The following is a 14422-nucleotide window of genomic DNA, read 5'->3' on the forward strand; positions in this document are numbered from 1 at the left end:
CAATTCATTGGTGATCGAAGCAACTACATTTGTTTATGCTTGGAACCTCCCGGACATGTCACAGATTAGAGCCCCAAGCAGCCACTTTCCTGGGGCAACGAATCCGTGACATGATATGATCACTAATGAATTGGTGTTGAATATTCAGAAAATTAGATGGATAACATGCTAGAGTTTGGTGAAGATCGGCAAGTGGCCACTTCACCAGGGGGCAATAAATCCGTGAGGTAACCAGGTGATGCCAGAATAACCTACGATGTTCTAACATATATATTCAATCTTTCTATAGGGAAAGTGTACCGGTTATGGCCATAGTGGTTCCCTATTTGGCCATATGCAAAATTTTGATAACTTTTACATTTTTAATCTTTTTGAATGTATAAACATCAAAATTTATCCTTTATTTTACTGCTAAAACACAAAAGATTTTTCAAAATGTGAAGGCATTCAAGATATCACGTATGGCGAAATAGGGAACCACTATGGCCATAACTGGTACACCTACCCTACGTTTTTTTCAAACAATGAACAGATTCAACGAGGTGTACATAATCGAATTGACAATCAAAATTATAAAATACTAATCCAAAATAATCTAATCAAAGCAATCTAATAAACGAAATCCGTAAGAACTCCGGTATCGTTGGACAATTACAAACCATATTCTGGGCATGAAAACTACAAGAGATTCCCATTCGAATAAAGCTAAAAGAATTGAAATCGGTGGAAATTTGATCAAATTAGAGCAGATAAAAAAAATGTATGTCAAAAACTACCGGTATTGCAAAAGTTAAGGACGAACAGTCACGTTAATAAAGATAAATGACATTAATTATGAAAAGACATAAATTAGAATACCCACGGAAAAAATCGTCAAAGAAATTACTGAATGAATTCCTGGAGGGACTATTAAACGAATCACTTGAGGAATCCTAGAAGTAAAATTTGGAGAACAATTATAGAAATAAAGTAATAAGCAAATTTGAACGACTATTCTGAATAGTTTACAAGGGAAAGCATCGATTTTGTTCTAATGCATTTGAAAGCTGAAGCCATCTATAAGCTTCTCCGACAGAAGCAGGAAAGCTTCTGGACTAGAGACTGGAAAACTTCTTCTGAAAGCTGGAAAACCTCTTTTTCAGGAGTTAGAAACTTTCTCTTCCAGAAGTTGGAAAGCTTCTCTTCTAGAAGCTGGAAAGCTTCTCTTTCAGAAACTGGAGCGCTTCTCTTTCAGGAACTGGAAAGCTTCTCTTTCGGAAGCTGGAAATCGTTACTCCCAGCAGCTGGAAGGCTTCTCTTCCAGAAGCAGAAAAGCTTCTCTTCCAGAAGTATGAATGCTTTTCTTCAAAAGCTCGAAAGCTTTTTTTCAGATGCTGGAAGGCTATTCTTCCAGAGACTGGAAAACTTTTCTTCCAGTTCTAATGTATTTGGAAGATGAAGCCATCTAAGCTTCTCAATCAGAAACTGGAAAGCTTCTCAGCTTGAAGCTGGAAAGCTTCTCAGCCAGAAGCTAAAAAGCTTCTCTTCCAGAAGCTGGAAAGTTGCTTTTTCAGAAGCTGGTAAGCTTCTCTTCCTGAGGTTGGAAAGCTTATCTTCCAGCAGCTGGATAACTTCTTTCCAGAAGCTGGAAAACTTCTTTTCCAGAAGCTGGAAAGCTTCTCTTCCAACAGCTGATAATCTATTCTTCCAGATTCTGGAAAACTTCTTTTACGAAAGCTGGAAAACTTCTCTTCCAGAAGCTGAAAAGTTTCTCTTCCAGCAGCTGGAAGGATACTCATCCAGAAGCCGGAAAGCGTCCTTGTCAGAAACTGGAATGCTTCTCTTCCTGAAGGTGGACAGCTTTTCTCCCAAAAGTTCGAAAGCTTCTCTTCCAGAAGCTGGAAAGCTTCTCTTTCAGAGGCAGGAAAACTTCTTCTGAAAGCTAGAAGGCTTTTCTTCCAGAAGCTAGAAGGCTCGTCTTCCATATGCTGGAGAATTTCTTATCCAGATACTGGAAAGCTCTAAAGACTGGAAAATTGTTCTTCCGAAAGGTGGAAAGCTTCTTTTGCGGCAGCTAGAAAGCTTCCCTTCCAGAAGCTGGAAAGCTTCTCTGCCAGAATTCCAAGAAACAGCTCCTTCTACGGTTCTATGACTCGATGTCGAGGTTGATAGTCCTACAATTCGACGCATCAACTCCAAGATTTGTGAGTTCACGATAATCGGTATTACCGCGCAAATTCCTACAAGAAATCTCTCAGAATATACAGAATTCATGTTCGAATTTCTTCCAAAAACTCTGGAGGATGCGAAGAATTCTTGGGAAGTTTAAGAAACATTTCTGTAGATTTTTTGAACATTACTTGCAGGACTTGTACTTTTGAAGAATTTATTGGGAAATGTCTTCGCTGGAGAAGGTTTCCCACGAAATCCCTGAACATATTTTGCCTTGAAATCTCTGACGATATTTGGGATGGTACACGAATTATGTCACGCTAATTTTCATTCCCCCCTCCCTTTGTCACGCTTTTTGTATGAGTCCTCCGAAAATTTTGTAAGAATTGTCACGCGTGACTTGACCCTTCACCCCCCCCCCCTTGGAGCGTGACGTAATTTGTGCATGACCTCTTTCAAGAGAAATATAGTAATATTGCTAAGAACTTGTACGAGTTTAGGCAGAATTTCTTACAGGAATCTCCAAAAGGAATCCCTAGAGAAATAATTAAATGAGTCCTTGTATATTAGACTGATGCAAATTTTGAAGTTTTTGCTCCCCTATGCTTAAACGATGTCAATTATGATGAAAATGATTCTCCCATAATTTGAAGTGATTCGGAAGAAATTTGGTTGTGCACACGCTATTTAAAGTTTATATGGAAATTACTATGGGAAAGGGAAACCTTTTGTGTTCAGTCCTCTAACTGCTCGTCATAATAATCTATTGAAAAATTAACACACTTACCTCATGTGAAAACTTCCCAGCTACAACTTTGCCGAAGATCACATTTTGATGGAACGTAAGGATAATTTGTTATTATTGATAACAAAATCTATATCATGCTGAGATGATCATTCAATTACTTTCAGAGCAACACTGCTTTTTTGCTGTAGAACATAGTAGCCTGGATTACTTTGATCTATTTTTCCCGCCAGGAGCACCACTGTTGCCTGTCACCAACTGTTCGGTGAAGCATGCTACATGCAAACCAACTTTATGATGGTGAATAACAATTTATCCTGAGGTCCAATCAAAAATTGGTCTTCGGCAAAATTGTAGCTGGGAGGATTTCACATTAAAATAATTTATTCACTTTTCCATATAATTTTATGACGAAGAGGTAGAGGGCTGGACACAAAAGATTGGCGTTTTCCATAGTAATCTCCATATAAACTTCAAATGGCTTGTGCACAGTCAAATTTCTTCCGAATCTCTTCAAACTTTGGGAGGATGCTATTTACCATAATTAAAATCGTTTAAGCATAGGGGAGCTGAAATTTCAAAATTTGCATCACTTTATTGTATATTCTGTTGATGGAGTTTATGTTGAAATGGTCTATGAAAAAACGAGATACACAAATTGAATATTTGGCAGAATTCTTAAAGAAATTCATTGAAAGACTTTCTGGAGTAATCTATGGATGAATTCCTGGACATATCTCTGAAAAAAATATAGAAGAATTTTAGTAGCTATTATTTTGGACGGGGTCAGAAGGTCATGGGTTCAATTCCAGGTCCTTTTTTCCCTCGTACTTTGTAGTTTAGTTGCATTCGCTTGCTTCTAACTTCCACTCTAAAATTCTCACATTTAAACTATTCGTTCATATCAATTGACCATAGACGGGCAAGAAACCGTTTCACAATGCTTCCATTCTTCCATCATTATAGTACGCTTTTCCTTGCGCCTGATACATAGGCAGTCTGCTAACCAAAAGCAATTTGTCATAACATTACCTTACACCTATACCATTCCGCTTGAAATGGCGGAGATGCAGGGGTGTATCCGGTCTTCTGTGAACCAGTTTTAAGAGGAAAATAACCATCATCGTTGTACAAATTTTCAAAATCAGTTTTTTTGGTCAAAATTGAAGCGGTGGTCAAGATTATCTTTTATTGCACTTCACTTGCTACTTGTAATGCGATGATAGATTTTCATGAGGATTTAAATTAATTTGAACGAAAAATCCGGTTTTTCATTCATGATTATCAGCAATAATTGAATGATGGATTTTTCAGAGTCTATATACAGAGAGTTGCGCGAAGAGACTTCATCAAATGGTTGTTCTTCTTCGTCTTCGAAAATAGCCCCTATCTGTTTTGTTTGTCTGCTCGATAGGTAGACGGTATGACATATTTTTCTTTTTATATTTTATTTTCATTTTTTATTATAACGTATTCATTAGAGTGATCATTGAAGAAATGTGTTTCGGAATTGACATTCGATGCATTCTTGAACACTCAGAAAAACTCCTAAAGAAATTAGGTTAGATCCTCCAAAAATCAATGAAAATAAAAGGTAAAGCAGTTCATTAACCTTTCTAGCAGGCAATTACGGAACTTCAAGAGTTTTATTATGAGGAATTCATGGTAAAATTCGTAAAACAACTCCTAGGTGTGTTTTAGAACTATTTTACCAAGAATTCTTGCATCCAATGTAAAACAGAAATCATGAAGAAATTACTAAACTCCATTCAAAACCATTATTATTCATGAAAGATTTTCCAAAGAAAAGTTTCAGAACAAATACCTATTGAGATTATCAGTGGTATTCTAGGAGAATTCTTCCAATAGTCTGGAAAACTTGATCAGTTTTTGAAGCTAACTCTGAATAAGTTTTTATAATGAAAAAACATCGTTAAAAATCTCTAGACGAATACTTTAAGAATTACTTGGAGAACTCACGGAATATACTTAACAAAATCCTGATGTAATCAGAAAAAGGATTTCTTTCCACATAAAACCGTTGAAGAAATTTAAGTAGTACTAGAATGGTTCTTGGATAAATACTCAGATACTTTTGCAGAAATTCATAATAAAATTGCTGGAGATAATCTGAAAAGATTGTTCTTCCGGTTTTTTACGAATACCGTGAACGTACCATATTTGACGCGGGTCCAAACTTGACGCATTTTCTAATTAATGTTATTATAAATTAATTCTAGATCAGACTAGCACTTGAAAATGTATTGCTCAATCTTTATTTACATGTTACTGAAGGATTTCAATCGAAAAAAGTTTATTTATGTTTAATAATAGGAAAAAAATAAAATTTATTTGAAAATGCATTCGACAAGTGCGTCAATTTTTTCATTCCTTAGTGAATGTGCTAACTATTGTTGATCAATTTTCGTGAAAATATTGTGCTGTTTTACAGCAATATCATCAACAACAGTCAGTAATATTCTTTTATTAATGAATTGACGTCGAAATTTTTCTACTTTTAAGCTTTAAGACATATTTTTGTATGAAAATCTTGTGCGTCAAGTTAGGCACACAATGTTCCTTATTATTTCTCGCGTTGAGTATCTTTTTACGAGGCCACATGATGAAGGACAATGAGTTCTTTCTACTGAATCGAAAAAAGCAGTCGATAACAGTTTTCCAGCAAAGTAATTGCCTAAAGAGAAAATCGATGAAGAGAAATCGATCATTGCAGTTACGCAGTTACCGAACGCGAGATTTGTTATTTTGTTCAACATGTTTTGTTGGATCGAAAATAGGAGAATAAATATTTATGGTGCTTGCATTCAAAAAATCCGTCCGAGAAACAACCCAATGCTTAATGTAATCACTTGTAAAGGGTCATCCATAGATTACGTAATATTTTTAGGGAGAGGAAGGGGTTCAGGGAAACTCAACGATTCATATAAAATATTCGCACTTTTCATACAAAAAATGTACCCCAAGATGGAGGGGTTAAAAATTATAAAATTTAGCGCGGTTTATGGACGTCCCTTAATATTTCAAGGAAGCTTCAATAAATCACGTCAAGAGGTGAGGTGTTGGTTCAATGGTTGTTTAGTAAAATTTATACAATAGGGGGTGTCCATGAGATACGTGTTACAAAAATATACCATGTTCTACAACAACCCCGCCCATCCGCCCTTCGTCACACTTTTCATATGTAACCTTCAAAAAATTTGTATGATTCGTCACATCTTGCAGAACACCTTCTTCCTCCTAATATCATGACGTACTTAAAGATCAACGCTCCGTCATCGTATTCATCGTCCTCATCGAAATTTGTAAAGCAGTTTTTCTGTTCAAAACTAAAAATCATTCAATAAAAATGTCTTTACTTTGTTGCGGTTGGAGAACAGAATACAGTGAACACATTTTCCTGTAAATTTTCTTGATTTTGAACGAAAAAACTGCTTTTGAAAATTCCGAAATCAATGAAGGATCCTGCCCCCTTAATGGATGACCCCTTATATGGTTCTCGATCGTTTTCGAGGCCCATACTGGTTCTACGCATATTTGTCTCGCGGTCCATAAGGTTTACATAGAACATGGGACAAGGGGGCGTAGTTTACGTGTTATAAGTAATGAAGATTCTCAAACGGCCATTTTTCGACCCGGTTGTTTTCGTTCTAGTTTTCGATCAATTTTTCTTCTTTTTTTGCAACTTCCTTCCCTATTCCAGCGCAACGTAGTTTTCAAACCTTTCCCTTGTTTGATATCACGGCAAAAATACATTAATACATACATACTAAACAATAATGCTTGACTATGGATTGAAGCCAATCGCCGGTTTTATTTTCTACACTTTAACTGAACGCATAGCAAAAGTACTACCGGATTACGTCATTAAAATGTTTTTCCAAAAGTTCTAACTTTTTCGTTCATTCTAAAGCGCTTTTTTCAATCAATTGAACTTTTGAATACTTAAACTCTTGTTAACTAAAGTTTAAAGCAATTATTTTTAGTGCGTCAAATAAGGAACATAGTGCGTCAAATTAGGTACATTGAAGAATTGATGCGTCAATTAAGGAATCTAATGTTTTCCACATAAAGTCATTAAAAATGAAGAAAAAAACGTTTAATATATTTTTCGTACTTTTTCCTCAATTCTATAATAGTTGAGCTAACATAGCTTCAAATTTCAACAAAATCGGACAGGTTTTGACGTTTTGACAAATGTTTGAATTTAGAATTTTCTTAACCGCGTCAAATATGGGACCTCCACGGTACCTGTAAGGTTTTTTAGAATTATAATGGAGACATTATTAGAGAAATCTCTGGAGGTCCAATGGTGCCTGATTGTAATGATAATGACTAATAATGATTGTAGTTGAGATTCGTGTGGAAAGTCCAGCAGGAACATTAAATTCTTTGAGAAATGATTTAAAAAATATCTGTAGAAATTCTTAAAGCTATGGCTAATTCTTTAACATTTTTAGAAAAAAAAAGATCAAATAAACGTTATTACTCGGCGACACACAAATCTGATCTGTGTTTGGTCTAGTGTTTCTCAATGCAAGGACTAAATCAATAATCATTAGTTTTCATAGAAAACTGAAAAGTGTAGCAAGTTTGGTTCCAGTGGGTGCGTAAATACCACAAAGATAAAGAAAAATTATGTATACAAATGTACAGCAATGACGAACTGTTGGTTCGAACATTGAGCTTAAAGCTCATTCGATATATATTAAGAACTGTATTCATTGATAGAAAACGTTTGCATTGCTCTTATTTGGTATTGGTTGGTGATTAAAATTTGAAGAATGTTTATTCAAAATTTCACACCCCTGCCTCCCATTAATAACTTCAGAACACGGGTGCTGACCTCATCAGAAGCAGTACTAGTAGCAGCAGGTATTAAACAGAAAAAATGCCGGCCGCCAAGCCTGAAGTCAACACAAACAAGCCCCTACCTTCCACGAACCCAAACCAACAAACATAGCACTGAAACAGAGGTCTCCACCGAAAAGTGCAATCACACGCCACATGCCGACTCCCAAACATATAACACACAAAAAATATTACGATTGCACAGAGACAAACAACAAAAACAACAGCAAACACAAAACACTTATGCAAGTAGCCCCCTCCCCCCATATGAGGGGTCCCCCCATTTGCCGACCGTTCTGAACGCGACTCACTCTCGTCGTGGAAAGTGGATCACCTTGAAGTGCGCGCTGAGCTCAGCGCACCCTAGAACAAACCCCTCTGTAGGTATCTCCTCCACCAGAGTGGTTTGGTCCACACTTATTCTCCCATCCCCATACAGATAGAAGTGCTTTAATGCTGCTCAGAATAGATGCATGGTGGTGATTTTCTGATTCGAAGCGATACAAAAATGGCAACGATGGTTGTTTAATGGGGATGTTGGATGGGGTACCATCTGGAGACAGCTCTAGGCTCGTGTCATGCCTCTTTCTACAGTGGAAAAGACCTCTCGTCGATTGCGCAGCTTGTCAGAACCGGTCACGACTTTGCACAATTGGTGCGCATCTTCTGTAAGATCGTTGCTGATCACCCATCAGGGTAGTGATCAGTTGATAGGCATCTCCGCTTGGCTTTAAAGTACCAATCCTTGCTGTGATTTCAGAATGATCCGATCATCATGATAGTCATCGAACATTTAGCGATTTAAAGAAATATCGTAAGACGAATTATTGAGTTACGCCCTTTTGAAGCCGTAACTGTCGCAATCGTTGATTCTTAGTACCAATTCCATTGCCAAATTGTCTCTGAATTCTTTCAATTCCATTGAGTAAATAAAATGAAAACCGAATTTAGTGCTATACCGTTTAGTTCCACTAGAGATTGTATTTTTTGACGGATACGCGTATTTCGGTCGTGTACTAGACTTGACTTAGTCGTAAGTCGAGTCTAGTGCACGACACTGAAGACGGCCTTACAGTTTAGGTCGGAATATGCGTATCTTTCAATGGATACAAACTCTAGTGGAATTCGAAGGACGTAATTTAACATTTCGTCTAACAATATTTTCAAAAAAATAATCCGTAGTTATAGAACATTATAATCAACTGGCTTTTAAAGTTTTGAAGGCAGTTTTTTAAATTAAAATATAAAGCACTGATAAACCCAGCCTCTTCAAGTGATCAAACCTTTGAAACCGCGATCCTTTCGCGATCGTTCCGCGATCCTGTAAAAACAAGGTCAGAAATACTTACTGCAGTCGGATTCGTCCGTGCCGTCCACGCAGTCGACGGTCATGTCGCACTTGAAGTGCGGCGGTATGCAGTAGGTCTTGTTGAACACGTACTGACCGCAGCTGATCTGGCCCTGCTCGCATTCCGGGGGAGCTGCAAAAACGGGATTTGAGTTTATATTGAGTTTCAATTGATCAACGGGTTGGTTGGTTAGTTGTTTAAGGTGAAATAGTTTCTCGCTCGTCTGGACCCATTCGCGGTAGCATTGTTTTATGGAACAGCTTTTTCTCATTGAAATGTAAACCCACATCAACCGACAATTGACGCGTGTTTGCGCCTAAAGCAGATGGCAGACAAATTGACAAGCACTTAAAAAGGAGGAACATACTGGAAACACTTTTATTAAAAAGTAGCCAGTTTAGCTCTTAAATGCGGATTTCTCCGGCAAATATTATATTTTTAAATTCTATTCTGGAATTTTAAATTTACAATTTAAAATTCCAGAAACTGTTTCTCAATATTTAGGATAAACTAGTGATCGCCATCCATCTCCTAGGGCATGATCATATTTTTCCCGCGTGTAAATCAAGGCGATATCTACCAAGTGTTTATTTGAATTGCGCGGAAGGTGGTTCGCTGGGAAAAGAATTGTGGTTGCTAGAGGAGCTGATTGCAAGAGTTACAGCAGTAGAATGACAGTCAGCCACTGCAGTGTGCAAGTTTATGATAAGTGTGATAAAACCGACGGACGACGGCGAAAAGTTGATGATAATGGAGAAAAATTTGCATTTTCAGCGAGAGCAATTTTATGACTTGTTGGGCTTGGCTAATTTATTGCGTTGACAGATGGAATACGTTTGAATAATGTGAGTAAGTAGGTATGAACACATTTCAGGAATTTGATAATTTGTATGCAATTTTTAATTGCTGAATTTTTATTTGAACCAAGTATCTACGTTTAAGGATTTTACTCTCGGTAAAGGTACAGACATACATACAAAACGTGGTGATCAACTCTGCGAGATCTCGATCGTTTGCCATCACATCGGGCGTACCTCAGGGTAGCGTTCTTGGACCGTTGCTATTCAACATATTTGTAAACGACTTAAGTCTTCTACTGTCGTCGTTCGTTCTATCATTTGCTGACGATATGAAGATGTACCGTACAATATTTTCACAGCTGGACTGTGTAGCACTTCAAGAGGATGTTAATACGCTGCTGATATGGTGCGGTGATAACGGAATGCGCGTCAACGGTTCCAAGTGTAAGGTTATGTCCTTCAGTAGATGCAGTGACAAAACCGTTTTTGAATACTCAATCGATTCGGTTCTTCTGCAAAGGGTGACGTCTATCTGCGACTTGGGCGTTATCATCGACGAAAAGCTAAAATTCAACGAACACATAGGGGTTACCGCGGCCAAAGCCTTTTCCGCTCTTGGATTTATTCGTCGGCATGCTGCAGATTTCACAGACATTTATGCACTGAAAATTCTCTACTGCTCACTAGTACGTAGTATACTCGAATACGCTGCTCCCGTATGGTGTCCTTATTATTCTACGTTGGTTCTCAAAATTGAACGTGTACAAAGGAGATTCATCAGGTTTGCACTACGCAATCTTCCGTGGAATGATCCCGTCCATCTTCCGCCTTATCCAGACCGATGCCGCTTGATCGGTTTGGAGACTCTATCACAACGACGTGTTTCGATGCAGTGTGTGTTCATTTTCGACATCATTCAGGGCAACATCGACAGCCCTGTACTCCTCGAACAAATCCCTTTGTACGTGCCACCCCGTCAGCTTCGTTACTCCTCAATGCTAGCAATACCACACCATCGGACGAATTATGGCCATTTCAATGCACTTGACTTTTGCCTACGAGAGTTCAACAGATTCAGCGATTCGTTCGATTTCAATGTGTCAAAAAATGTTTTTGTTAATAGGATAAGAGATAGAATTTAAGTAAAGTACATAATATTAAGTTTTCAGTCTGTGTGACGTGTAGTCAAAGACGGTGAATAAATAAATAAAATTGCAAAGTTGTGAGTCGACAACCAGGAAGGAGCGTCCAACATAGTTCTTGTCCTCACAAGCCCCTACCTTACCCTTTCACGGGTCTAACGATGACAAAGACCGCCAGCTATGGGTTGCGTACATAGCTGGTAGTGCAACCTGAGCACTGTTGTCCTTCTGACATTATCAGCTAGAGTGAGGGGGTGCCAGGTGGAAGCTTCGGATTCTCACCCTTTCCGAGCGAAACTCGTACATATAGCCGTATGGAATACCACCTTTAGCACTTCCTTCGGGAGGTGGTCGAGCGTCTGGTCCATCTGACCAGGGGCTCAAGCATGGTCTACCTAGGATGTGGCGGGCTTCATTAGTGGGCGCTGATGAATCTCTACAAAAAACCACATATCTGCAAGTAGGGTGGTCAATGACAGGACAATGCGTACCATTGGTACTTCACGTACCTGCAGGTATAATTTGTGGTTCTTACCCGCTTGTCCAGTAACGCCTATCCCTACCTCCCCGTGGTGCCGCCTGGGGTACGAGTAACCGTAGGGAAGATCAGGTAACCAACCCTGGTGGGACCTCGGTCGACAAAGGGGGGAAAGGGGGCTCCTCTCTTCTGAGGGTGTAGCTTATCAGAGCGTCTGTTCTCCATGTTAGGAGCGGCTGATCATCGTCCTAGTGCCAACGTGGGACTCTAAACAGTGCTGTGGACGATGATCCTCCGGCGAGAAAGGGGGTTGGTGCTGGCCTTACAAGCCAGCCGTAAAAATTATCAGAACAGGAATACAATGTAAATCCGTACCGGAACAATCGGCATGCCTGGATCTAGGCATCGAAAACGGACTAACGATTAGAAACTCTGATCATGGAACTGTAAGTCTCTCAATATCTTGGGAAGTACCCGCATTCTTTCCGAATTATTGAGAGTCCGCAAGTTCGACATCGTAGCACTGCAGGAGGTTTGCTGGAAAGGGTCGACGGTACATACGTATAGGGATGGTTATACCATCTACCAGAGCTGCGGCAACAGACATGAGCTGGGCACAACTTTTATCGTGATGGGTGAAATGCAGAGGCACGTGATTGGGTAGTGGCCAATCGACAACAGAATGTGCAAGTTGAGGATCAAAGGCCGTTTCTTTAATACCAGCATAATCAACATGCACAGCCCTCACCTAGCAAGTGACGATGACGTTAAGAACGCTTTCGAATACGACAGCTGCCCAAGCCATTATGTCGAAATCGTTATCGGAGATCTCAACGCTCAGGTTGGCCAGGATGAGGAATTCAAACCGATTATAGGGAAGTTCAGCACTCACCCGTAAGCTGAAACGAAAACGGCCTTAGACTAATTGATTTCGCCGCCTTCAAAAACATGGCCATACGTAGTACCTACTTCCAGCACAGCCTTCCGTATCGGTACACCTGGAGATCACCCCAACAGACTGAATCGCAAATCGACCACGTTTTGATTGATGGAAGACACTTCTCGGACATTATCGACGTCAGAACCTATCACGGCGCAAACATCGATTCGGACCCCTACCTAGTGACGGTTGAAGTGCGACAACGACTCTCCGTTATGAACAACATTCGGTACCGACGCCCGCCACGGTACAATCTTGAACGACTCAAGCTACCCGAAGTCGCAACTGATTATGCGCAAAGCCATGAAGCAGCGTTGCTGGAAGAGGGAGAGCTCACCGAAGCCCCTCTTGAGGACTGTTGGAGTAGTCTCAAAGCAGCCATTAACAACGTAGCGGAAGGTGCCATTGTGTTCGTGGAAGGAAATCGACGGAACGCTTGGTTCGTCGAGGAGTGTCAGACGGTTTTGGACGAGAAGAATGCAGTGCGGGAGATGATGCTGCAGCAAGGCACCCGTCAAAACATGGAACGATATAAACAGAAGCGAAGACAGCAAGTGGAGTGCGAAGAGATGGAGCAGCTGTATCGTTCTCAAGTCACACGTAAGTTCTACAAGAAACTCAATGCATCCCGCAAAGGCTTTATGCCGCGAGCCGAAATGTGCCGGGATAAGGATGGAGGTATCTTGACGGACGAACGTGAGGTGATTGAAAGGTGGAAGCAGCACTACAATGAACACCTAACCGGCGCAGAGGAGGAAGATCTAGACAGCAGGAGGAATGGCTTCATCAGTATGGCGGATGAGGGAGACGTGCCAACTTCCACAATAGGTGAAGTTAAGGATGCTATCAAACAGCTCAAGAACAACAAAGCAGCTGGAAAGGATGGTATTGGAGCGGAACTTTCTAAATGGGCCCGGACAGGTTGGCCACTTCTCTGCACTGATTGATAGCCATGATCTGGGATACAGAACAGCTACCGGAGGAGTGGAAGGAGGGAATAATATACCCAATATACTAAAAGGGTGACAAGTTAGGATGTGAGAACTAACGAGCGATCACCATTCTTAACGCAGCCTATAAAGTGCTTTCCCAGATCATCTTCCACCGTCTATCGCTGGCAAGCAGATTTGTGGAAAGTTATCAAGCCGGTTTTGTGGACAGGCAATCGACGACAGACCAAATCTTTATGTTGCGGCAGATCCTCCAAAAGTGTCGCGTCCCTACGCACCACCTATTCATTGATTTCAAAGCGGCCTATGATACCATCGACCACGAAGAGCTATGGAAGATTATGGACGAGAATGGTTTTCTTGGGAAACTGACTAGACTGATCAAAGCAACGATGGATAGTGTACAGTGCTGTATGAAGATATCGGGTGCATTATCGAACCCGTTTGAAACACGCAAAGGACTTCGACAAGCCGATGGTCCTGCCTCCTGTTCAATATTGCGCTAGAAGGTGTTATGAAACGGGCGGGCTTCAACATGCGGGACACGATCTTCAATAAATCCAGCTAGTTCATCTCCTTTGCTGACGACATGGACATTGTCGGAAGAACGTTCCAGGTGGTTTCTGAACAGTATACCAGGATGAAACGTGAAGCAGATCGGGTTGTATTGAAGGTAAATACGTCGAAGACGGCTGGCTGGAGGAACCGGGCGCGATAGAGCTCGCATTGGTGGACGAATTTGTCTACCTCGGATCATTGATAACGTCGGATAAAAACTGCAGCAGAGAAATTCGAAGACGTATCATTGCCGGAAGTCTTGCTTACTACGGACTCCACAAGACCTTGCGGTCTGGTAAACTTCACTTCCGTACTTAGTGTACCATGTACAAGACGGTAGTCCACTACGGGCACGAGACGTGGACAATTCTCGAAGAGGACCTGTAAGCGCTAGGAGTTTTTGAACGACGACGTGTGCTTAGGACGATCTTCAGCGGAGT

General features: G+C 40.3%; 1 protein-coding gene across 4 annotated transcripts in view; it reads right to left on the reverse strand.

Moving 5' to 3' along the window:
* LOC5572546 (low-density lipoprotein receptor-related protein 2) overlaps positions 1-14422 on the reverse strand; it is a 155056-nt gene that overhangs the window by 22884 nt on the left and 117750 nt on the right. For 3 of the 4 annotated variants that reach the window (XM_021842514.1, XM_021842526.1, XM_021842518.1), the window contains one exon: positions 9115-9246. The exons of the other annotated variant lie outside the window; for it this stretch is intronic. In XM_021842514.1, coding sequence (XP_021698206.1) covers positions 9115-9246 — 132 coding nt within the window. The remainder of the gene's footprint in view (positions 1-9114; positions 9247-14422) is intronic. 4 annotated transcript variants of the gene reach the window in all.

The sequence above is a fragment of the Aedes aegypti genome, chromosome 1 (genome assembly GCF_002204515.2).
Source record: "Aedes aegypti strain LVP_AGWG chromosome 1, AaegL5.0 Primary Assembly, whole genome shotgun sequence".
Taxonomy (NCBI): Eukaryota; Metazoa; Arthropoda; class Insecta; order Diptera; family Culicidae; genus Aedes; species Aedes aegypti.